The 26,598-nt window shown below is 48.2% G+C and overlaps 1 protein-coding gene across 1 annotated transcript in view; it reads left to right on the top strand.

The window, feature by feature from the left end:
- CPB2 (carboxypeptidase B2) overlaps positions 1–26,598 on the top strand; it is a 78,336-nt gene that overhangs the window by 42,665 nt on the left and 9,073 nt on the right. The window contains exon 10 of the mRNA XM_082246895.1: positions 1,601–1,803. Within this exon, the coding sequence (XP_082103021.1) occupies positions 1,601–1,803 (203 nt within the window). The remainder of the gene's footprint in view (positions 1–1,600; positions 1,804–26,598) is intronic.

Below are 26,598 nucleotides of genomic sequence, written 5' to 3'. Positions count from 1 at the left end.
ACTGTACTGCTAGCCCAGCAGGAAGACAGCCCAACCAGGTACACTCACAGAATGTAGAGCAAAGGGTTAGCAGTAGGCCTCAGGACTCAGGAGTGGAGTGCGCCAATAGCATCTGTCCTGGGGGGGGATGTGGCCTGGCCGGTCTGTAACCAAGTCAGAAGCTCAATCTCAATTTAAAGGGGGGGTTGTAATGCGCTTCAGGGATATAGGTTAAAATAGTTTAAATACAATCTATATAATAAATAAGTTTACAAAGTGCTGCTATGTATATCTTCTGATCCAGGGCAATAGTGCAAAAAAAAATACCACTAGGTATAAATCAATAAATATAAATATAAAGTGCTAGTGTGTCTAAATCACAAAAATTCAATAAGTATACATAAATAAATATAAATATAAGGTGCTTGTGTGTCTATATCAAACTAGAAAGTACTTGTATTATTTAAAGTGAATCTGTGCATCCTATGAAGGATAATGGTGTTCCGTGTCTATTAGTGCCAGTGTCTTCCTCTTATAAACACCTGCTATTCCTTATAGTGATAATACACATATTTTTCATCAAAATAAATTCAGAATTATAGTAGATAGTGTCCAATCCAAATGGTGAAAAAAATATACCTCACCACCTCACCATCCCTACACATATTTGAATATAGACTTTATAGACTATATTTTGAGTTAGGCTGCAGCCACAAATTATTTACATAAGCACGGAATTTCCAATTCACATCAATAGTAGATAGAAAAAGCAAAATATGATCTGCCACATTGAGTGTCTAGTTGCCTCCATCCCTAAATATGTACAAGAACAGAGACCAAAATGTGGGACTTTATATGAGGTCAACTAGACAAATTAATAGTAGATAGTATCCAATCCAAATGGTGAAAAAAAAATATATATAAAAAATACAAAAAGAAATAAATAAAGATAGGTGATTCGCAGTGCGGGTTATCTTCCTCCACCTTTAATCTCCGTGGCTCAAATTTATTTCAGTGATCTCACTTCTAGGTGTACTAAATGCTTACCTCAATGAGGTCAGTAATACGCCTGTATCACTTATTTTTTTATTTATTTAAGGTACTTATATAGCGCTGTCAATTTACACAGCGCTTTACATATACTGTACATTGCACATTGACCTAAACTGGCCGTGGCTCCTTTTACTCCTTGTCCCAGCGTAGTTACAACTCCTTTAGCGGGAATCACATCCTCTCCTGGTGTCAGTCGATCCTTTTCCTGGGGGTGGTGTTCCTATGCGGGCTTTTCTATGGGTTCCTCCGGGTTTGTGCCTTTAGCTAATCCCTCTGCTCCTTAGGGCTCATCAAAATAATGGGGCCATCATGGTGTAGTATATTAAAGCTTTTTATTGAAAAAACATCGCAAACTTACATTTAAAACCGCTATTTTTTGTGTGTTGCTGAACACCGTGGGAGCTCCGTCCCGTTCCGTCACTTCCGGGTTTCCTACACGTTGCGTCACGATACCACGTGACTTCCTCAGGGAATTAAAGTTCAGGTTACCACAATGCACTACTGGAAATTGGCCCTTAGTGTATTAAAGGAAACTATGCCTACAGCATAATTATCTCCTTCTCTCTAGGGGAAGGTGCCTCCCATTGTCCTTGTCATGAAATATACTGTGGACGTTTTCCAGAATCTGAACCTGAAGTGGCTGCAATGGCTGATTTTATCAGACAAAATATGGATGTAATAAAAGGTTACATAACAATTCACTCTTACTCCCAGAAGGTGCTGTTTCCATATTCTTATACAAAAGAGAAGTCCAAAGATCACGATGAGCTGGTAAGAGACAGACCCATTTTGTACATATTTGTAGATGTTGATATATTTATTGGTGATAGTCTAGTGGCTTAAAAGGAAGAAAAATATTAATTTAATTGTAAATATGTACCAGTATACCCAAAGTAAAGCCTAACTCAGTTTTGAAAAGAGTGAGAGGCCCTTTCACACAAGATCCCGTTCCGTTTTTTTTTTTTTTTGCTGCATTGGATTGGGCCTGGAGGTAGCCAGGTGTAAATGGACATAAGTGTGTTTACATCTGGCACTCCATAGAGGAACATGGAGGGCCTGATCGGGACTGGCTAAAAAACAACCCAATTGGGCCCTCCATTCTCCTCTATGGAACGTTGGGTGTAAAGGGACTTGTGTCTGTTTACATCCAGCTGCCCATAGAGCAGAGCAGGTTGTATTTGTGTCTGCTCTGCTTAAGCAGAGCGGGCACGGACCTATCATCCACCTGCTCCACTTAGCTCAGCAGGGAATCAGCGGACGGATTCCCTGCTGAGCAAAAACCGGCCCGTGTGAAAGGGGCTTATAGGGTAAGACCATCTGTTGAATGTCTAAAGCTTACCGCCAGGGTTATTCCTAGCCTAGGCTTTTGCCTGAGGCAAACTGTGAATCGGTGCCCCTTCAGGTACAACCAAGAGCTCTTTCCAAAACAGACTGTGCCCATGCACGCAAGCTAGCAGGACATGCTATCAGTTTGACATCCTATTTGAAGTCATCATCTGTGTATCAGAGCTTCTAATAGCAGCTAATTCAGCGATAATGCATTAGTACCTTCTATCTATAGCAGTGGCGGCTGATAAATAGGGGGTGCAGGCCCCCCCCCCCCAGGCAGAAAGGAAAAAAAAAAAGGTGTTCCTTTAATTGCAGCGGGGCGCCTGCCAATGCTGCTGCTATGGAGGGGGTGGGGTTTTCGTCCTCGTGTGCTTTTTCTGCTGATGCTTATTGGCAGCCTTTAGAATGTGCACATCCAGAGACTGACATTTTTGCCCATTCCTCCTTGCAAAACAGCTCGAGCTCAGTGAGGTTGGATGGAGAGCATTTGTTTTGTGAACAGTAGTTTTCAGTTCTTTCCACAGATTCTCGATTGGATTCAGGTCGGGATTTTGAATTGGCCATTCTAACACCTGGATATGTTTATTTGTTATTTGTCTACCATTCCATTGTAGATTTTGCTTTATGTTTTGGATCATTGTCTTGTTGGAAGACAAATCTCCATCCCAGTCTCAGGTCTTTTGCAGACTCCAATCGGGTTTTCTTCCAGAATGGTCCTGTATTTGGCTCCATCCATCTTCCCATCAATTTTAACCATCTTCCCTGTCCCTGCTGAAGAAAAGCAGGCCCAAACCATGATGCTGCCACCACCATGTTTGACAGTGGGGATGGTGTGTTCAGGGTGATGAGCTGTGTTGCTTTTACGCCAAACTTAACTTTTTGTATTGTTGCCAAAAAGTTTGATTTTGGTTTCATCTGACCAGAGCACCTTCTTCCACATGTTTGGTGTGTCTCCCAGGTGGCTTGTGGCAAAATTTAATTTACACTTTTTATGGATATCTTTAAGAAATGGCTTTCTTCTTGCCACTCTTCCATAAAGGCCAGATTTGTGCAGTATACGACTGATTGTTGTCCTATGGACAGAGTCTCCCACCTCAGCTGTAGATCTCTGCAGTTCATCCAGAGTGATCATGGGCCTCTTGGCTGCATCTCTGATCAGTCTTCTCCTTGTATGAGCTGAAAGTTTAGAGGGACGGCCAGGTCTTTGTAGATTTGCAGTGGTCTGATACTCCTTCCATTTCAATATTATCGCTTGCACAGTGTTCCTTGGGATGTTTAAAGCTTGGGAAATCTTTTTGTATCCAAATCCGGCTTTAAACTTCTCCACAACAGTATATCGGACCTGCCTGGTGTGTTCCTTGTTCTTTATTATGCTCTCTGCGTTTAAACGGACCTCTGAGACTATCACAGTGCAGGTGCATTTAGACGGAGATACTAGATATTTATACTTGATTACACACAGGTGCAGGGCCGGCGCAACCACCAGGCAGAGCAAGCGGCCGCTTGGGGCGGGCAGGTCCGCAGCCGGGATGGGGCAGAAAAATGAACTTTTTTTTTTTTTTTAAATACTTTATTATCCGGGGACCGGAGTTGCCACCGCCCGCCCTGCCCCGGTTCTCGTGTGGATCGTTTTAAGTTAGCCCCCGAGTGTCAAGCAGCGCTGCAGCCAGAAGAAGACGGAGGGGGGTGGAGGCGGAGCCAATGCTAGCCTAGGCGGCAAGGAGGGGAAAGGAATTTGAAATCCTCCTCCGCTCTGAGAACCTCTTCTGCTGTCACATGACGAGAGGAGGAGGATTTCAAATTCCTCTCCTTGCCGCCTAGGCTAGCATTGGCTCCGCCTCCACCCCAAGAATGTGAGTGCCCGACTGCCCGGGGGGGGGAAGAGGAATGTGAGTGCCCGAGGGGGGGGAGGAAGAGGAATGTGAGTGCCCGAGGGGCGGGAAGAGGAATGTGAGTGCCCGAGGGGGGGAGGAAGAGGAATGTGAGTGCCCGAGGGGGGGAGGAAAAGGAATGTGAGTGCCCGAGGGGGGGGAAGAGGAATGTGAGTCCCCGAGGGGGGGGAGGAAGAGGAATGTGAGTGCCCGAGGGGGGAAGAGGAATGTGCGTGCCCGAGGGGGGGGGAAGAGGAATGTGAGTACCCGAGGGGGGGAGGAAGAGGAATGTGAGTGCCCGAGGGGGGGGAAGAGGAATGTGAGTGCCCGAGGGGGAGGAAGAGGAATGTGAGTGCCCGAGGGGGGGGGAGGAAGAGGAATGTGAGTGCCCGAGGGGGAGGAAGAAGAGGAATGTGAGTGCCCGAGGGGGAGGAAGAGGAATGTGAGTGCCCGAGGGGGGGGGGGAAGAGGAATGTGAGTGCCCGAGGGGGGGGGAGGAAGAGGAACGTGAGTGCCCGAGGGGGAGGAAGAAGAATGTGAGTGTCCGAGGGGGGGGGGAGGAAGAGGAATGTGATGTGAGTGCCCGCGGGGGAGCAGGAAGAGGAATGTAAGTGCCCGAGGAGGGGGGGAGGAAGAGGAATGTGAGTGCCCGAGGGGGGAAGAGGAATGTGAGTGCCCAAGGGGGGGGAGGAAGAGGAATGTGAGTGCCCGAGGGGGGGAGGAAGAGGAATGTGAGTGCCCGAGGGGGGGGAGGAAGAGGAATGTGAGTGCCCGAGGGGGGGGGGAGGAAGAGGAATGTGAGTGCCCGAGGGGGGGGGGGAGGAAGAGGAATGTGAGTGCCCGAGGGGGGGAAGAGGAATGTGAGTGCCGCAGGGGGGGAGGAAGAGGAATGTGAGTGCCACAGGGGGGGAGGAAGAGGAATGTGAGTGCCCGAGAGGGGGGGAGGAAGAGGAATGTGAGTGCCCGAGGGGGGGTGGGGGAAGAGGAATGTGAGTGCCCGAGGGGGGGGGAGGAAGAGGAATGTGAGTGCCCGAGGGGGGGGTAGGAAGAGGAATGTGAGTGCCCGAGGGGGGGGGAGGAAGAGGAATGTGAGTGCCCGAGGGGGGGGGAAGAGGAATGTGAGTGCCGGGGGGGAGGAAGAGGAATGTGAGTGCCCGAGGGGGTGGGAGGAAGAGGAATGTGAGTGCCGGGGGGGGAGGAAGAGGAATGTGAGTGCCCGAGGGGGGGAGGGAGGAGGAAGAAGGTGAGTGCCCGAGGGGGGGAGGGAGGAGGAAGAAGGTGAGTGCCTGAGGGGGGGAGGGAAGAGGAAGAAGGTGAGTGCCTGAGGGGGGGAGGGAGGAGGAAGAAGGTGAGTGCCTGAGGGGGGGAGGGAGGAGGAAGAAGGTGAGTGCCTGAGCAAGTCTCCCTGTGTGACTGGATAGGAGGGGCATCCTTGGAATCCATCCACAGTGGCGGCCGGTGTACAGAGGGCGCAGGGGCGCCGCCCCCCCATCCATGCGTCCGGCCCCCTAATCTGCATGCAGAGGCGCTGGACGCATGGAGTTCAATGGGATTTTTTTCATCACCTGATTAGAGCCAGAGGCGATGCAAAGGGTGGACCCGGGGTGCAGAGCAGTGCATCCCGAGCCCACCCATTGCGTGACAATAGCGAATTAAAATTCGCTATTGTCACATCGATCCTGTCCAATCAGGAAGCGCGTCCGATATGCGCTTCTTGATTGGCCGCAAGGCAAACCCCTTGCCATTATCCGAGGAGGAGGCGGAAGCGGAAGGACTCGTGGAGAAGTGCCGCCGGGTCACCGGGACTCAGAAGAAGCCGCCCACCGCCGCTGCTGCTGGAAGGACTCGTGGAGACGCGCCGTCGGTCACCGGGACTGAGAAGAAGCCGCCCGCCGCCGCTGCTGCTCCAGGTAGGTAAGGGGGCACGCACACTGATCTCTGCATTGGGGGCATGTATGCTGGTCACTGCATTGGGGGCAAGCACGCTGATCTCTGCATTGGGGCATGTACGCTGGTCACTGCATTGGGGGCATGGTATGCTGGTCACTGCATTGGGGGCATGGTATGCTGGTCACTGCATTGGGGGCATGTATGCTGGTCACTGCATTGGGGGCATGTATGCTGATCTCTGCATTGGGGGAATGGTATGCTGGTCACTGCATTGAAGGGGGCACGCACGCTGATCTCTGCATTGAAGGGGGCATGTACGCTGGTCACTGCATTGAAAGGGGCATGTACGCTGGTCACTGCATTGAAGGGGGCATGTATGCTGGTCACTACATTGAAGGGGGCATGTACACTGGTCACTGCATTGAAGGGGGCATGTACGCTGGTCACTGTGCATTGAAGGGGGCATGTACACTGGTCACTGCATTGAAGGGGGCATGTAAACTGGTCACTGCATTGAAGGGGGCATGTACGCTGGTCACTGCATTGAAGGGGGCATGTACGCTGGTCACAGCATTGAAGGGGGCATGTACACTGGTCACTGCATTGAAGGGGGCATGTACACTGGTCACTGCATTGAAGGGGGCATGTACGCTGGTCACTGCATTGAAGGGGGCATGTACACTGGTCACTGCATTGAAAGGGGGCATGTACGCTGGTCACTGTGCATTGAAAGGGGGCACGCTGGTCACTGTGCATTGAAAGGGGGCACGCTGGTCACTGTGCATTGAAAGGGGGCACGCTGGTCACTGTGCATTGAAAGGGGGCACGCTGGTCTCTCTGCATTGAAAGGGGGCACGCTGGTCTCTCTGCATTGAAAGGGGGCACACTATACCTTAATTACTGAAGGCCCCTTTCTCACTTTTGCGACCTCAAAGTCACGCAATTGTTTTTATTTTTAGCAGAGTGGCAGATTTGTATGGGGCTAATAACATGTAGAAGGGTTCCAGTTGTGATCTAGACCAGTGTTTTTCAACTCTGGTCCTCAGGGCACACTAACAGGCCAGGTTTGCAAGAAAACTGAAATACATAACAGGTGATATCATTTTCTGCTCAGTGATTGCAGTATTCTAGTCTGCATCTCCCCAAGGTAATACCTAAAATCTGGCCTGTTAGTGTGCCCTGAGGACCGGATTTGAGAAACACTGATCTAGACTTTGAGTTGCCTGATTTTACCATCCCCTGACCGCTCAGAAGAAAGTCTTAAATGGGCAAAATTATCTGAAAAAACTGACCCTTTAACTACTTCAGCTCCCCCTTAATGACCAGACCATTTTCTGCGATACGGCACTGCATTGCTTTAACTGACAATTGTGAGGTCGTGTGACGCTGTACCCAAATACAACTGATGTATTTTTTTCCCACAAATAGAGATTTCTTTTGGTGATAGTTGATCACCTCTGCAGTTTTTATATTTTGCGCTATAAACATAAAATTAGCGACAAATCCTTTTTACTTTCTGCTATAAAACATTCCCAATGAAAAAAATCACATTTTTTCATAAATTTAGGCTAATATGTATTCTGCCACATATTTTTTGTAAAAAATCCTAAGTGTATTTTGATTGGTTTGCAAAAAAGTTATTACATCTACAAACTATGGAACTTTTTATTTTTTAATTGTTTTTTACTAGTAATGGCAGCGATCAGCGATTATTAGAGGGACTGCGACATTGCGGTGGACAATTTTGACACTAAATAACACTTTGTATATTGACCCCCCAAAATAATACCTTGCCACCCCTTTGCCACCCCTGTTTTAAAAGTCTAGCTCCGCCACTGGCATAATGGAAGAAGGAGTGGGGGAAGCACGGGGGATGGATAGCGGAAGCAGAGCAGGGCCCAGGGGGGATGGATGATGGAAGAAGGAGCAAGGGGGGTTAATGGAGACGGGGTGGATAATGAAAGCAGGAGGGCATATATATATAAAAAAAATTATTGAAAGAAACATTTTTGCCAAAATGGAGCTTCGCTTGTGTAGGCAGAAATTCTTGCACCGGCCCTGCACAGGTGGATTCTATTTATCATCATTAGTCATTTAGGTCAACATTGGATCATTCAGAGATCCTCACTGAACTTCTGGAGAGAGTTTGCTGCACTGAAAGTAAAGGGGCTGAATAATTTTGCACGCCCAATTTTTCAGTTTTTTATTTGTTAACAAAGTTTGAAATATCCAATAAATTTCGTTCCACTTCATGATTGTGTCCCACTTGTTGTTGATTCTTCAAAAAAAATGACAGTTTTTTATCTTTATGTTTGAAGCCTGAAATGTGACAAAAGGCCGAAAAGTTCAATTGGGCCGAATACTTTCGAAATGCACTGTAACTCTGCATTGAATGGGGGCACGCTGTATTAACTCTGCATTGAATAGGGGCACGCTGTATTAACTCTGCATTGAATGGGGGCACGCTGTAGTAACTCTGCATTGAATGGGGGCACGCTGTGTTAACTCTGCATTGATTTGTGGCACACTGTAGTAACTCTGCATTGAATGGGGGCACGATGTATTATCTCTGCATTGATTTGGGGCACACTGTAGTAACTCTGCATTGAATGGGGGCACGATGTATTAACTCTGCATTGAATGGGGGCACGCTGTATTAACTCTGCATTGAACGGAGGCACGCTGTATTAACTCTGTATTGAATGGGGGCATGCTGTATTAACTCTGCATTGAATGGGGCATGCTGTATTAACTCTGCATTGAATAGGGGCACGCTGTAGTAACTCTGCATTGAATAGGGGCACGCTGTAGTAACTCTGCATTGAAGGGGGCACGCTGTAGTAACTCTGCATTGAATGGGGGCACGCTGTATTAACTCTGCATTGAATGGGGGCACGCTGTAGCAACTCTGCATTGAATGGGGGCACGCTGTAGTAACTCTGCATTGAAGGGGGCACACTATACTTTGATTACTGAAGGCCCCTTTCACACTTTTGTGACCTCAAAGTCATGCAATTTTTTGCCGCAAAGCAATGCCTATTATATTTTTTCTGTTTGCGCCCCCCCAAAAATTTTTAGCACCAGCCGCCAGTGATCTATAGTAATGATAATTTAAATTTCATTGGTCAAAGTGTATTTTTTTCATCTTCAGTGCTTTTAACATTTCCCCCCCCCCCCAAAAAAAAAATAAAAAATAAAAAAATGGTATACGGCTAACTTATGTATCAAAAGTAATAAACATGTTTTCTCTATCGCTCATTGACAGACGTAGTCCTCGGTGATACAGCACCTTCGGGTTATGTTGCCTCCACAGGAGCAGGACTAGACAGGAAATAAAAATGCTCTGGCCACACCCCAGGGGCAGTCCCCGAGGGTATATCCTCTCTCTCTCCGCCACAGCAAATCAGTTTTTTTCTGTCTAGTCAGGAGTAAGGACCTAGATACCTTGCTGGGATCTTCGGTCCTGGCAAGATTTTTTTCTTAAAAGATTTTTTAGACAGCTTTTTTCTCCAGTGTTCCTGTGAGATCTTCAAGCAAGAAAGCTGAACTGGGCGACGGGCTGGATGTTGAGATCCGGTGGTCACCCCAGTTCAGCCTATGAGCGCGTGCAGGCCATAGCTCCGCGCTGGGTCGGCCGCAACATAGTCCCACTGGGGGACTGACCCCGCGAGTTAAACGTCTCGCTGAAACGCCAAGGACCATGAGTCACGGCGTCCGTATTGGTTTGACAGCCCTCCCGCCCCGGTGGAGAGGGGTACTGTCAGGAGTTGGTGCCCGCCTGGTTCCGGTATGGTGAGTAGTATGTTCCCCCTTTTCCCCTGACGGGTCTTGTGGTGAACGCGGGCCCCTCTCTGTATGGTAAGATAGAGTCCCCCTCTATCCTATAACATGGCACAGATCCCCCTACTTTGAGTGTGATTTTATGTGCAAAAAGCCAGGAGGCTTGGTTTGGGAGCTAACAATCTAAAAGATTGTAATCAGTGGCAGTCTGGGAATCTTACTGTGATAATAATAAGGTACCTACCAGTCAGAAGCCACGGACATGTAGACTGCCTTCCTAGTCAAATCTCCAGCTAAAGCAGGCCTTCCGAACGGCCATGCGGTCCGCCAGGGCCGGTACCGCCAACCACGCCAAATCCCCATGCAGAGAAGGTGTTGTGTGCCCTGCAGCACACCGCTATTCGGTACAGGCCGCCGCCATTTTTTTTGCTGGATCGCACGAGCCGCCATTTTGGCGTAGCCTTGTGTCTCCAGCATGGGGGCGGCCATGTTTGAGGTGATCCAAACACCTCATGGAGCTAGGGGAGGCGCCGGAAGGCGTGCAGAGGGGCGGAGCCGCCTCCTTTCTTCCTGGGCAGCCAGCCAAAAGACTTCCTGTTTGTGAAGACAGCGCTGTAACCTGTTGCAGTTAAACTCTGAGCATCAAGTGGTGAGCCTGGGGGTCTATCTCTCTCTCTCTCGATCGATAGGGATCCCTAGCAGGTAACACTAAGGGGCTTTTGTGGCGCTGGGGGTCTGAAAAAAAAAAAGAGTTTTTTTTTTTATTTAATTGAATTGTATTATCCGGGAAGTTACTGGAATAATCATGGACCCTGCCACACAAATTCCCCCACCTGTTTCCCTCGAGGGGGCCACGGGACCCGCCGGTGCACAGAGTATGGATGCATTTACAGCAGTTTTGGAGTCTTTGGTGGCTCGGGTGGAGGCAGCCTGTCAGGGACGGGGGTCAAGGAAGCGACCCCCGCCTACCCCTATATTATCTGACACCTCTGACTCAGATTCAGAGATGGTCACTGCAGCTGCAGGTCCCTCTGCAAGGGTTGTTACCTCAGGTAAAGCTCCCTCAGACAGTGAGGAGGACGTTCCTTCTCCCGCTATAATTCAGGAAGAAGCATTGGTGGACGCACTAGTTGTGGCAGTGCGGGAAACCTTAAGACTTGAGGTTTTACCGGCAGAGGCAACTGAAACAGAGATTCCCTTTGGTACTAACAAGCCCATCAAAACGGTGAAGGTTTTTCCTGTACCCAAGTGTTTTGGTAATAAAATTAAAGGAGAATGGGAGCATTCTAAGCGTACCTTTACGATTTCCAAGCGTATTGCTAGATGCTATCCATTTGAGGAATCCTTCATTAAGAAATGGACGGTACCACCAGTGGTGGATCCACCTATTTCCAGGCTGAATAAAGCCATGGTTATCCCAGTGGAGGACACTTCGTCCTTTAAGGATCCGGTGGATCGGAAGATGGAAGCAGAGTCCCGCACTATCTTCTCTCTGATAGGGTCAGCATTTAGACGAGTAATTGTTATTGGTCTAGTTTCCCAGACACTTACGGAATGGGCGAGATTGGTACGCCAAGACCTTAGGGGAAAAGATATTCCCCAGGAAACATCTGATTTGATGGAACAGATTATACAAGGGCTACAGTTTATCTGTGACGCAGCCTTGGACACTACTCCCCTATTAGGGCATGCATCTATGTCAGCGGTAATCCTCAGACATGTGCTATGGTTAAAATGCTGGTCAGCTGACCTAGGTTCCAAAAAGACCTTGACGAATCTCCCCTTTCAGGGGAATCGTCTATTTGGGGCCACCCTAGATGAAATTATTAAGGATGCCACTGGGGGCAAGAGCACTTTCTTGCCACAGGCTGCTAAAGCTAAGGGACCTTGCAACAAGCGAGGACCTTTCTTTACCGCCCATAAAGGGTTCGTACGCCCGGCTGGAACAAGCGGGAAAGGCAATACTCCTCCAGGAGGGTTCAAGAAAGGCTGGTCGGACAAACAGAGGACCGACTCAGCCAAACCCGAAGCAAAGGATTACACAGCCTGAAGGTGCGCCCCCACCTGGGTTGAGGGTGGGGGGACGTTTTCACCGGTATTCAGGACATTAGATCGAGCATCGACTACTACTACCGGTGCGATTCTTCCCTTCCAACATTTAAGTACTACAGGGAGCGGTAGTCACCGTTCCCTGAATAGATCCAGTGGTCCTAGAAATTCTAGGCTGGCCTCGTCAAGCCGGCCTGGCCGACTTGGACATGCTAAACGCAGACGTTCCGTGGGAACTTCGTCTCAGGGAATGTCTGTGGTCTCAAGGACCAATTTACCATCGTGCTTTACAGTCGCTGGTTTTAATGGCCTGGCCATTGAGACCCAAGTACTGAAGGACAGAGGGTTGTCAGCTCCAGTCATTCCTACCCTTATTAAAGCAAGGAAAGCGACTTCCAGCAAGGTCTATTATCACACATGGAAGACGTATATTGCGTGGTGCGAATCTTTAGGATTTCCTCCACGTACCTATTCGGTGACTCGAATATTGGCTTTTTTGCAAAAAGGGGTTGAGCAGAAACTAGCCTTGAGCACCATCAAGGGTCAATTTTCAGCATTAGCAATCTTCTTTCAGAAACCTTTAGCTACCAAGTCCTTGGTGCGGAATTTCATCCAGGGGGTGCGGCACCTGGCTCCACCAGTCCGCGCGCCCTTACCGCCCTGGGATCTTAATTTAGTTTTAGAGTGGGATATAAACGCCTTTATAAACACAGCTTAGCGTACTAAATATCCCACTCCCATCTGCCTTTCTGGCTATTTTTAGCCTTATATGTTCCCTTTATCCTCATTCGTTCTTTTATGTGATTTTATTATTTTTATTCACGATATTTTTTAAAATATTTTTATTATATTTGTCTTTTGGCTGTATACATCATGTAGTTATGTAATAAAAATATTTTTTGTTATAGATATCCTGTATTAAGGGTCACCTAATATGGAGATAGACTATGGACTGTATATAGACAAAATTTGTTATTATGTCCCTTCAACTGTGGACAATTGACATTTTTGTTTTTTTCAATATACTGGTTTCTCAATAAATGAGCCCACTATGTTGATATATTATGGTTTAGATAACTAAACCGATTTTTTCCTCTCCCCTTTTTTGTTGGCGCTGTTTAACTATAACGTCATCTTTTTATTCTCCCCCGTTTTTTGTTCTCTTATTGGCGATATTCACTACTCGCTGAATCGGCCAATCTGAGCTGTCTCCATTTCTGTTTTGTTGACCTGGTGCATTGATATGTTCCAACTTCCGGTAAAGCGGTCCGCCTTGCCGTGCTGACATCACTTCCGCCCAATCCCGGATGTGATGTCGGCATATCCGGTCTTACACTTCAGATGGAGGCTTGGGGTCGATGATGGTTAAATGCCGTCCCCCCTCGATGTTTTGACGCTGACATCACTTCCGCCTATTCCCGGATGTGATGTCAGCACTTCCTGTCTTACAATTCATAAAGGGGCTTGGGATGTACGATGGCTAATGCCATCCCCTCCAGGCATTTCATCACTTCCTGTTTCCCCTTATGATTTAATAGACTTCATTTTTGGCGCTATACCATAGTGAGGCTTGGAACACACGCCGGTTTTACTTCCGGTTTCCATGCAGTCCACCGCCTACTTCCTACAGGTGTACCCAATTAATTCTACCTCTATATATATATGAACACTGGCTACCTGCTGACTTTATCTTTTGAAAAAGGCATTTATGCCGAAACATGTAAAGAGGACTTGGTCAGCCCAGCTGTTTTACATCTTATATGCCTGTCTTTCACGGATGTCTGTAAGTGTATCAGCTTTATTGATATTAAATTGATTTTAGCAATATTACGCTATATGTCCCTCCATTTTTTTCGGTTTTACCACCCACCATGTGGAAGGGGAATCTCTGAACTATGCCATCTACCGGAGATTTGCATGGTTGCCGTTGGAATCGGTGAAAAATCTGTGGGGACACTCCATCATTTTTAAGCCTGTTTGACTCCTACACTATAAGGTGTTTTGGGGTCCCATCCATCTGGTGAGCGCAATATATTTCTACCTTCACTGGTGACGGGATTTGCTGCACTTATATATGATTTGCACCATTATATATTGGACTTTTTCTCACCATCAATTGTTTACGTTACTTGTGGAATGTTTCCTGCGATTGGACAATTTATTTTGTTGGGAATTTTTTTCTTCTAGCGCTGCACATATTTTTGTATTTATTCATTTATCACCCTCCTTAGTTCAGTGATTGATGTCAGCTGCTTACATTTTTTAAGTTAGCGCAATAATCTCTATTTTATTCCCCTTAATTTAGTTTTGTCGGTTCTACAGAAACCTCCCTTTGAAAACATCAGGGAGATTCCCTTGCTTACTTTATCCCAGAAGGTGGCCTTCTTGGTGGCTATCACTTCTGCTCGCAGGGTGTCAGAACTGGCTGCATTATCATGCCAGTCCCCATACCTAGTGATTCATAGGGATAAGGTAGTACTTCATCCTAAGCCATCCTTTCTTCCTAAGGTGGTTTCAGATTTTCATCTGAATCAAGATATTGTACTACCTTCCTTGTGTCCTCAGCCCAATCATCATCAGGAACTTGCGTTGCATTCCTTGGATGTGGTTCGGGCAATCAGGGTATACCTGAAAGCTACGGAATCATTCCGTAAGACGGATTCACTTTTTGTGATCACGGATGGCCCCAGAAAGGGGTTGCCTGCATCTGCCGCAACCATTGCCAAATGGATTAGACAGACGGTGGTACAGGCTTATTCTATTAAGGGTCAGAGTCCTCCGTTCCCTGTTAGGGCGCACTCCACTCGAGCGCTCAGTACTTCCTGGGCCTTTCGCCATCAGGCGTCAGTGGTCCAGGTATGTAAGGCGGCCACCTGGTCGTCGGTACATACCTTTACAAAATTCTATAAAATTGATGTGATGGCATCGGCGGATGCCTCATTTGGCCGCAAGGTTTTGCAGGCCGCAATTTGAGGAGACCGGTGGTCTACCTCGAGGGTTTTTTTCTGTTTGAAAAATTTCTTTTTGTTGAGTCTCATCATTAAGGATGAGCATTGTAAACTTCTAGTTGGCACCGGTTGGGCCTTCTAGATTGGGATTTGATTTCCATTTTCCCACCCCTCATTTGTGATACTGCTCTGGGACTTCCCGAAGGTGCTGTATCACCGAGGACTACGTCTGTCAATGAGCGATAGAGAAAAATGGATTTTTGTAAAATCTTACCGTAAAATCCTTTTCTCTTAGCTCATTGACAGACGTAGTCCCCGCCCCTCTGTTTTTGAGTTGGGTTGGGTTAAATTCTCTAAGCACTGCTTTTGTGACATAACTGATTTGCTGTGGCGGAGAGAGAGAGAGGATATACCCTCGGGGACTGCCCCTGGGGTGTGGCCAGAGCATTTTTATTTCCTGTCTAGTCCTGCTCCTGTGGAGGCAACATAACCCGAAGGTGCTGTATCACCGAGGACTACGTCTGTCAATGAGCTAAGAGAAAAGGATTTTACGGTAAGATTTTACAAAAATCCATTTATTGCTGAATTGCTGAAAAATAGGCCAAGAGCTGAAAAGTGAAAATGATCCTGGGATTCTTCTTATAAAGTTATTCCAAAGGTTGTTTTTATTTTTTAAATAACAAATGTGCCATACTTACCATCTCTGTGCAATAGTTTTTTACAAAGCCACCCTGATCCTCCTCTTCTTGGGTTCCCTGTCAGCACTCTTGGCTCCTACCAACCCCCCCAACCCCCCCAACCCCCCCCCCCCCTGTTTCTCTCCTTCTCGTCCTTTCTCTTATGCTGCCCCCCTCTACAGCCCCTTGTTGTTCTCTCATGTCCCAATGTAATCTTTGCCAAAATGGATGTTTCCTCTTGATATACTTATATAAATCATCAGGATGGTTAAGAAGCAGTAAAATGGGCATTTAAGAGGTGTAGCAATTGGAGAAGAATATAGAAGGAGTGTCTTTTACAGGACCATGAATTTCGCATGTCAAAATATTACTTTTGGTATGGGGGTAACTATTTTGTCAAGAAGAGGGGCATAGCCATGGGGGAAAAATTTGCCCCCTGTCTAGCTAACCTCCACATGGCAAGAAGTGAATCTGAGGATGTATTTGGAAAGGAATGGCCCAGTGGCGGCTGGTGCTCAAAATTTTTTGGGGGGCGCAAACAGAAAAATGTAATAGGCATTGCTTTGCGGCAAAAAACGCTGTAAAAAATTGTGTGACTTTGTGGTCACAAAAGTGTGAAAGGGGCCTTCAGTAATTAAGATATAGCGTGCCCCCTTTCAATGCAGAGAGACCAGCATGCCCCCTTCAATGCAGAGATCATCGTGCCCCCTTTCAATGCAGAGATGCCAGCGTGCCCCCTTTCAATGCTGAGATGCCAGCGTGCCCCCTTTCAATGCAGAGATGCCAGCGTGCCCCCTTTCAATGCACAGAGACCAGCGTGCCCCCTTTCAATGCAGTGACCAGTGTGCCCCCTTTCAATGCAGTGACCTGTGTGGCCCCTTCAATGCATAGATCATCGTGCCCCTTTCAATGCAGAGATGCCAGCATGCCCCCTTTCAATGCAGAGTGACCAGCGTAAGCGTCCCCCCCCCCCCCCACGCGAGACCAGTGCACTTACCTCAGCCTACTGGAGGATGTTGCAGAGAAGATCCATATAGAGGATGTGTCAGAGGGGGTCCATATGGAGGACGTGGGGTTGTCCGGTGACACTATGGAGAACAATAGTGCTGTGTAGACTGACAGGCGGCACACAGGATGATGGAGAGAAGATGGAGGAGGAGGCCGTCTGTCATTCCCACCAAAACCAAACCCCGGGGACACATCCCCGTCTTCCCCGATCACACATCGGGGACCCCCAATCACACATCGGGGACCCCCGATCACATCGGGACAGTGAGTGGGGGCCGATTACACAATAGAGGCATGAGATGACAGTCACCGGAGTAACAATAAGACCCCCCCTCCCCTACCCTGGACACCTTCCTCCCCTCCCCGGGCACCGCACACCCGGAAGCCCGGATGACACACAGCCGATCCCTACCTGCCGTGGAACCAGTCCCTGCAGGCGTCTCACTCGATCATGAAGCGGGTCACGTCGTAGGGCAGGCGGCAGATGCAGTACACAGGCACCGTCGCCATGTTAGATCCCCGCTCACAACAACACTCAGCGGCGGCTCGCGGCTTCTCTTCAGTCCTCCCGCTTCCTCCCCAGCCAATGCCATGGGGTTTGCCTTTCGGCCAATCAGGAAGCGCGTATCGGACCCGCTTCCTGATTGGCCAGGAGGAGAATCCATTCGCTATTGTCACACAATGGGTGGGCTCGGGACGCACTGCTCTGCGCCCCGAGTCCACCCTTTGCTGAAGCCTATTAGAGCCTCTGGCTCTAATCAGGTGAGGCAAAAAAAAAAAAAAAAGCCCATTGAAATCCATGCGTCCGGCGCCCCGCATGTAGATTAGGGGGCCGGACGCATGGATGGGGGGGGGCAGCGCCCCCAACACACCGGCCGCCACTAGAATTGCCACAACTGAAGCTGCAGAGAAGATTCATTGATGGCATTCTGATTATATGGAAGGGGAGTATGGAAACCTTTGTATAATTCTTTGCCTTTATCAATCAAAAAAAAATTGGATTGAGTTCTCTAAGACAGTGGACACCTGGTCCATCAATTTTCTGGATTTAAATGTTTTTGTAGAAGAAGGCAGAGTACTCGTCACTAAAACCTATTTCAAACCTACTGACCACAAGTTGTCATAAACCTAAATGAATAGGGAATGTTCCTAAAGGGCAGTTTATAAGGATAAAGAGGAACTGCTTGAGGTTGGAGTATTATATAGAACAGTTTGAGATTAAATCTTAAAGCGTAACTCCACTTTTGTTGAGAAAAAAAACATTCCCCTCTGGGGGATCTATGTACATTGCAAGGATTATAACAACCATTATTGCAGATTCCTACCTTTTGTTATTCTGAAAATATCACTGTTTGTTCCTCTGTTCTCCTGTGCTGAGTGGGTCTAATGGTAGTGGTTTCATAAGTATCAATCAGCTGTACAGCTGCAGAGCACTAATGAGGAAATCTGTTGGGCCTGAATTCCTTTAAGCGTGTTTCCATTGGAAGCATCTCCCTAATCCCAAAATTAGTGAGCCAATCACACAAGCAGGAAATTATATTTCTGGGGTGTGTTCAGTACACATTCTGTGTACAGAACACCTCCAGGTAGCCATATTGCGTTGCATTTTCAGAAAACTACAGCAGCTGCAGATTGAAAAGTAACGGTAATTTTTAATAACATTTAACAAGTAGAGTTACCCTTTAAGAGGTTTGTTGAAAAGGATATAAAGTAGGTAAATGAGGAAAAAAAGGTATCAAATGTAGGGGTTACTTAGAAGGTGAAAAGCCAAAAAACAGGGGAAAAAGAGAGTAAAAGATAGATTTTGCTATGATTTTGGACTTTAATTATCAGTATAAACGGATTGGTGAGTACATGTTGGCCCATCCTCAAGAAGGATAGATTTTTGGGACCCCTAAGACCAAAGAAAAACAGTTTATCTATAGGAAAGCACCATATTTACAGTGTAAATTAGTGAAGGATGTCCTATTTCCACCAGCAAAATTTTAATCAAATGTTTTACGGGAAAGGCATATCAGATTAAGCATTTTTTTACTTGTTATATAGCTTTTGTCACGTATCTTTTCGATTGCTCATATGGTATGTAATATATAGACCGTTCCACTAGAAAATTGCAGGTTAGGCTGAGTGAACACATTCAAAATATAAAAAAGGGTCTTAAAATGGATAGCTTATCAAAGAATTTTAGGTGATACGACAATAGAGATCCTTCCAAATGAGATGTAGTAAAAGAAAGCTAGCAAAGAACCAATAAGGGCAAATTTCCAAAAATGAGATGTTTTGGATATATGAAATCAACAGTATGCATCCAAAAGGTCTGAATATAGAATTGGATCTTAATTGTTTTATTCAGTATTTTTAAGGTTTTTTATTTATATTTTACAGAATTTATTTTAGATCTTATGATTATGAGAATAAATAGTAGATTTTAATGGATTCAATTAGATGTAATTTTATACAAGACCAGTTGGGGGTGATAGGGTGATAATGTGAAGGGCCCATACTGTTTTATAGTGTATTTAAAGTGTTAACCAAAAAAAAAAAAAAAAAAAAAATGTATCCTGCTCCTTTAAAGTATGTTATACAGCACAGTGCTTGTGCAGTGTAATTTGGCCCCCATAGCACCAGAAATACCTGGCTGATCCTGCCTGGCTATACCCTCCCCCCTTTAAACTGACCACGGTGTATCATGGTTGCTGAGCCCTGACATTGTGGTCAGTCTACATACCTCCGTCATCTGCAGCTCTCCTCTCTGTCTCTTGTGTCCTCCTGTGTATAATGAGTATTGAAGATATTACACTATGAGTTTTTTTCTTTTGGGAACACACAGAGAAAATACGAAGAACACTAAATAAATAAACAGAGAAGACACAGAAGGGTTGGAGAACAAAAGCTTTATTGGACCCAATTTTTTATGACTTGGGATCTGATAAGAGTCTGGGAGATTGGAGATTTTGGAATTTACTTACATGTTTGGAAATTGAAGTTGAATATTTGAAGCACTTTGTCAGGGTTCATTAGCAGCTAGGGAGACCAGACACATATAGCTACACACCAAAACAATATAGGTAGCCTTAAAGTAAAATTTATTATAGTGAACCACAAAACAAACATACACAGCAACAGTGAACAAAGCAAATACCAGTAAACAAAACCCAACCCCAAAGACACAATAACTAAAGAACCAACTATCTACAAATATATACACTATACAGGACAAGGGGAGCAGGGGAGCAAGGAAGGAGGGCAAACTAGACTGGATGACTGGATACAAGGCAGAGAGCAGGAGCAAGGGGTACAGGATAGATCAGGATCACAGACAACTGGTTCAGGCAGCAAGGAGGCATTCAAAATAGTGACGCGCCTGGGAAAGGGAGGAGCAGCCTTAAATAGCCACCTGGCAGCTGAACACAGTTTGGGTGATCATAGAAGCCTGCTGGCTTCTGGGAGACACCTGCTGGTGGACAATGGAAGTGCAGCATTCAGCCCAGGGCAACACAGTGTCACCAGCAGGGGAACTCAATCCTAACATATTCCCCCCCTTAAGGAGCGGCCTCCGGACGCTCCATAAGGCTCCACCACTGGGGTCTGCAAGCTGACTGGGTACCCCACTGCCAAGGTCTGAAGGCTGGCTGAGAACCACACCGCCAGGGTCCCAAAACTGGCTGGGTTTCCTGCTGGTCAGATCCCTAAGAAGTCGCAACACCGAAGGCTTACCATTCTTATAAGCAGCCTGTGTCCCAATGTTGAGACACTGAAAGCTACCCGAATGCTTAATGCCCAAGTCCCTGGTCCATGCAGGTACCCTGACACAAGGGTGTCCCATCACAACTGGACCTCTTCTCACACTGTTAGAGACTGCTCTGTATTTTACCTGCCACTCAGGTCTACCCAGGGCATAGGTTACCCCACTCGGGTCCCCAGATGCACCAGGGATTGCAGAGATGACCCCTGGGTCAGGACAAAGTTCATATGGAACACTGCCTTTTCCCATAGGACCTCTACTACTGGGGCCGTAACAGCAGATGCAGTTCTCATGTTCAGAGTGGATATCTGGACATCCTGGCCTTAGCATAACAGGATCAGCTGGCTGCAAAAAGAACACAGAACGAGCAACAGTAGGGATCTTAACCCACACAGACAACCTATTTGGGCCACATAACGCTGGAAGTTCAGGAGCCTCAGACATATTAGCAAGTGGGAGCTTAACCCGGTCAACAGAATCCAGTTTAACAGCAAGGGGTGAATTGACAGAGTCCAGCTGGGCAGCGGCCCCGGTATCAGCAGAGTCCGGCTGGGCAGCGGCCCCGGTATCAGCAGAGTCCGGCTGGGCAGCGGCCCCGGTATCAGCAGAGTCCGGCTGGGCAGCGGCCCCGGTATCAGCAGAGTCCGGCGGGACAGCGGCCCCGGTATCAGCAGAGTCCGGCGGGACAGCGGCCCCGGTATCAGCAGAGTCCGGCGGGACAGCGGCCCCGGTATCAGCAGAGTCCGGCGGGACAGCGGCCGGCAAGTCACCTGTGGCAGGTTTGGCAACAAACGGCAGGTCCCTATCGGCAGCAGCATGGAGGAGGTAGGGACACCATCGGCAGGCTGCAGCATGGAGGAGCACTGGATCTTATCAGCAGGTGGTAGCATGTAGGAGTACTGGATCTCACCAGCAGGCGGCAGCATGGAGGACTGGATCTCATCAGCAGGCAGCATGGAGGAGGTCTGGACACCATCAGCAGGTGGCAGCATGGAGGAGGACTGGATCTCATCAGCAGGTGGCAGCATGGAGGAGGACTGGATCTCATCAGAAGGCGGCAGCATGGAGGAGGACTGGATCTCATCAGCAGGTGGCAGCATGGAGGAGGACTGGATCTCATCAGCAGGTGGCAGCATGGAGGAGGACTGGATCTCATCAGCAGGTGGCAGCATGGAGGAGGACTGGATCTCATCAGCAGGTGGCAGCATGGAGGAGGACTGGATCTCATCAGCAGGTGGCAGCATGGAGGAGGACTGGATCTCATCAGCAGGCGGCAGCATGGAGGAGGACTGGATCTCATCAGCAAGCGGCAGCATGGAGGAGGACTGGATCTCATCAGCAAGCGGCAGCATGGAGGAGGACTGGATCTCATCAGCAAGCGGCAGCATGGAGGAGGACTGGATCTCATCAGCAAGCGGCAGCATGGAGGAGGACTGGATCTCATCAGCAGGAGGCAGCATGGAGGACGGCTGGATCTCATCAGCAGGTGGCAGCATGGAGGAGGACTGGATCTCATCAGCAGGCGGCAGCATGGAGGAGGACTGGATCTCATCAGCAGGCGGCAGCATGGAGGAGGACTGGATCTCATCAGCAGGCGGCAGCATGGAGGAGGACTGGATCTCATCAGCAGGCGGCAGCATGGAGGAGGACTGGATCTCATCAGCAGGCGGCAGCATGGAGGAGGTCTGGATCTCATCAGCAGGCGGCAGCATGGAGGAGGTCTGGATCTCATCAGCAGGCAGCATGGAGGAGGACTGGATCTCATCACCAGGTGGCAGCATGGAGGAGGACTGGATCTCATCAGCAGCCAGCAGCATGGAGGAGGACTGGATCTCATCAGCAGCCAGCAGCATGGAGGAGGACTGGATCTCATCAGCAGCCAGCAGCATGGAGGAGGACTGGATCTCATCAGCAGCATGGAGGAGGACTGGATCTCATCAGCAGCCAGCAGCATGGAGGAGGACTGGATCTCATCAGCAGCCAGCAGCATGGAGGGTGGCAGAGTTGTAAGAGCAGGAAAAAAGTTCTGTTCATTTTTAGGCTTACATACTGGAGTCTTGTGAGAATTTGCATTGTGCTGACCAGAGTGTACTGCTGATGGAAATGTAGTAACAGTACTGGGAGGAATAGAGTGAAGAGCAGCAGAAGTACAGGAAGAGGCCTGAGATGTTGCTATGGGTAACAGTATTGCAGGGGGAGCCTCCAATTGATTACACACTGAGGAAGACTGGTTACTGGTGGCAGGGTACCGATCTACAGGTGGTAAAGAACACTCAGTAGCAGCTGTGGTTGCTAAGGGTAACAGAGGAATAGATTCTTGATTTATTTCAGTAGATATAACTTTATGTGGCTCATCTAGAACAGGGGATAGGATCTCTGACCAAGCTTGTAGCAGAGGGTGAACCAAAGTCAGTTTGTCTTTCCCCAGCTGACTTTGCTCCATTAAAGACTGCACAGCAGCAATGCAATCTAACAACACCTGGTGTGAATAGGCTGAATACCGATGGAAGAAAGAACCTGCACAATATTTCAACAACCATCCCAAAAATCCAGCCTGGAACAAAGTAAATGGAGGAGTGAAAACATCATGGCCCTGAGAGATCGACTGAAATACTAGTTCAGAACAGACCTGCATTAAAGGCTGAACTTGTCTAAGGGAGAATCTGCCCTCAACAGCTAAGGCATGCGCTGTCAGAATGTTTTCCAACAGTTCCTCCTCAGTGAGACTCAAAGCCTGCAACAATGAACGACAAAAATCTTTATCTTCTGCTGCATGCACACGACTAATAACCTGCGCTCTAAGCATCTTGACAACAGGAAAATTAAGTCAAAAGCAACTGGCTTCCAGCTCCAAAGTGTAGCTGATCTGATCTGGTCGTAGTGGGCGTCACTATTATGTCAGGGTTCATTAGCAGCTAGGGAGACCAGACACATATAGCTACACACCAAAACAATATAGGTAGCCTTAAAGTAAAATTTATTATAGTGAACCACAAAACAAACATACACAGCAACAGTGAACAAAGCAAATACCAGTAAACAAAACCCAACCCCAAAGACACAATAACTAAAGAACCAACTATCTACAAATATATACACTATACAGGACAAGGGGAGCAGGGGAGCAAGGAAGAGGGCAAACTAGACTGGATGACTGGATACAAGGCAGAGAGCAGGAGCAAGGGGTACAGGATAGATCAGGATCACAGACAACTGGTTCAGGCAGCAAGGAGGCATTCAAAATAGTGACGCGCCTGGGAAAGGGAGGAGCAGCCTTAAATAGCCACCTGGCAGCTGAACACAGTTTGGGTGATCATAGAAGCCTGCTGGCTTCTGGGAGACACCTGCTGGTGGACAATGGAAGTGCAGCATTCAGCCCAGGGCAACACAGTGTCACCAGCAGGGGAACTCAATCCTAACACACTTGTCTTTTAAGACAAATCTCACTAACCTCACTTAGGCTTTTATTAGCATTTGGCAAATATTCCTACTTGCTGTTCTGATGACATTTTCTGTGTCAGGATTCCATAAGCATAGAAACTAAAGGAGAATAAAAATAGACAATTCATTTGTAGTGCACCCCCGAAGGAACCACTGAGTGAATAAGCCCACTGAGACTAATCTGACGAATGAACTATTGATGTTACCACTTTAAGACACCCCCTGTACAATAAGACAGGCAATACCAAATGACGTAGGAACTGTAGATTTAATAATATCAAAAAGTCCAAACCAGAGTAAAGTGACACATCCAAAGAACAAGAGTATACAATAAACCCTAACACTATACAAAGACCTTCTATGCTACAGTTGTTTGTGGACAACAAGGCAAAGAATGACTGGGCCCAGGCTTCACCAAATACTAAGCTCAGCTTAAACTGTAAGGGTATCATAAGGATGCAATAATGGCTGCCAAGCAATATAGTACCAATCCCTCTGGAGACTATGCCATCATCAGACCCCTTGAGTGACCCAACTAGGTTCAAGCCTACCTGCAGAAGTTTATTGTACATACGTTAAGCGACCTCCAATAATTGAATAAGGATTGGATGGTAAAGTCTGTGGAGGTGGATTTTGAAAGAAAGAGGAAAAGAACTGTTGACCCTACAGATGAGGAAATAAGGATTTGGTTTTGCCAGTTTGGTTTAGGCCCTTATGGTGGGGCACAATTGGTGGAGCTCAATGTCAGGAGGATAACTGTAGCAACAATAACAGAAGGGGTTTAACTCATGAAAGAACTCTCACTGAACTCCTGTGCTTCAGTTGACAATTCTGAAGGCACAGGGGCCCCTCATGGACTGATGCAATGACTCCAGCAAATCCACTTGGCCTTTTTGGAACAGCTGGGAGAAGGCTGGAAATCCCGCTCTGTGTCATTTATTTTTATTTTTAAAGAAAGGATCAGTTAAAGATTGCCTAATGTGTTTTTTTACACTACACACCACTATGTTTTTTTTTTGTGAATGAGTAGGGGTAATATCTACTCCAAACTCATTCACATAGGGATCTGAGGGCCCACTTGTTAAAGGGGGATTCCAGATTCTGATAAGCCCTCTGCCAGCAGACCCCTACAGCCACCAGCCAGGGTTGTGGGAAAAGGCCCATCAACAAGGGGACAAGGTGCTTTGGGGGTGCCCCTGTCCCAAAGCACCCCCCATGTTGAGGTCATGTGGCCTGGTATTGTTCTTGAGGGGGGTCATTGGCTCATCTTCTCTTTCCTGACCTGCTGGCCTGCATGGTTGGATAAGGATCTGGTATGGATTTTAGGGGAACCTGCACTTTTTTTTTTCATTGCTGGCATTGCTTTTTATTGCTTCTTTTCACAAGTTGCACACAAGTGGCATGTATATCATGAAATTGCGACTTTAATGCAATTGACATCTATGGCCCATTGACGTCTATGGCCCTCAAGGGCCTTAAAGTAGGACTGAAGTAGTGCAGTAAATACTTTAAAGTTGCTGCGACTTTAAGTCACACAGATATGAACAGTACTCATTGAGAAACTTTAGGGGCGACTTGTCATGTAACTTTGGGGTCCAAAGTCATATGACAAGCCGTACAAGTGTGAACGGGGTCTTAAGCTGTGTTCCGCTCTGGCATGCTTGTTCACTGTCTGGCAGGCTGTGGGCCTGTGGTTTGCTGGCTGTGGGCCTGTGGCTGGCACTGGCAGGCTTGCTGGCTGACTGGCAGGCTGTGGCTTGCTGGCTTTGGGCCTGTGGCTGGCACTGGCTGGCAGGCTGTGGCTTGCTGGCTGGCAGGCTGTGGCTTGCTGGCTGTGGGCCTGTGGCTGGAACTGGCAGGCTGTGGCTTGCTGGCTGTGGGCCTGTGGCTGGCACTGGCAGGCCTGCTGGCTGACTGGCAGGCTGTGGCTTGCTGGCTGGCAGACTGTGGCTGGCTGGCTGCGGGCCTGTGGCTTGCTCGCTGTGGGCCTGTGTCTTTTTGGCTGTGGGCCTATGACTGGCACTGGCAGTCTTGCTGGCAGACTGTGGCTTGCTGGCTGTGGGCCTGTGGCTGGCACTGGCAGCCTTGCTGTCTGTCTGTGGGCCTGTGGCTGGCACTGGCAGGCTTGCTGGCTGGCTGGCTGGCAGACTGTAGCTGGCTGTCTGTGGGCCTGTGGCTTGCTTGCTTTGGGCCTTTGTCTTTCTGTCTGTGGGCCTATGACTGGCACTGGCAGGCTTGCTGGCTGGCTGTGGGCCTGTGGCTGGCATTGGCAGGCTTTCTGGCTGGCTGTGGCTTGCTGGCTGTGGGCCTATGGCTTGCTGGCTGTGGGCCTGTGGCTGGCACTGGAGTGCTTGCTGGCTGACTGGCAGGCTGTGGCTTGCTGGCTGGCAGGCTGTGGCTTGCTGGCTATGGGCCTGTGGCTGGCACTGGCAGGCATTCTGACTGGCTGGCAGGCTGTGGGCCTGAGGCCAGGGGCGGACTGAGCGGTCGGGCACTTCGGACGTGGTTCAAGGGCCTGGCCGGCAAGGGGGCCCGCCGCCCAGTACAGAATTAACTCACCCAGCGATACGTAGTGGGAGGAGGGGAGGGGCCTGCCGTCCGTCGCTGCTTCAGTGTGAGAAGGGGAGCTGGGGAGGGGCCCGGCGGCCATCGCTGCTTCAGTGAGAGGAGGGGCCCAGGCTAGCGCTGGATTTCCATGGTGTCCTGTGTGCGGGGGCGTGTCGGGGTCGCATACTGATGTGACATCGACGTGGTCGTGGAACGGTCGGTAACCTCACCGGAGATTAGTTCCTGGATGCCTGCGATTGTGAAGGAGTGCCCCCTTCGTC

Source organism: Pelophylax lessonae (genome assembly GCF_965119305.1).
Source record: "Pelophylax lessonae genome assembly, chromosome: 2".
Taxonomy (NCBI): domain Eukaryota; kingdom Metazoa; phylum Chordata; class Amphibia; order Anura; family Ranidae; genus Pelophylax; species Pelophylax lessonae.
The sequence above is the reverse complement of the archived record's forward strand: the minus strand, read 5'-3'. Positions and strand labels throughout refer to the sequence as shown.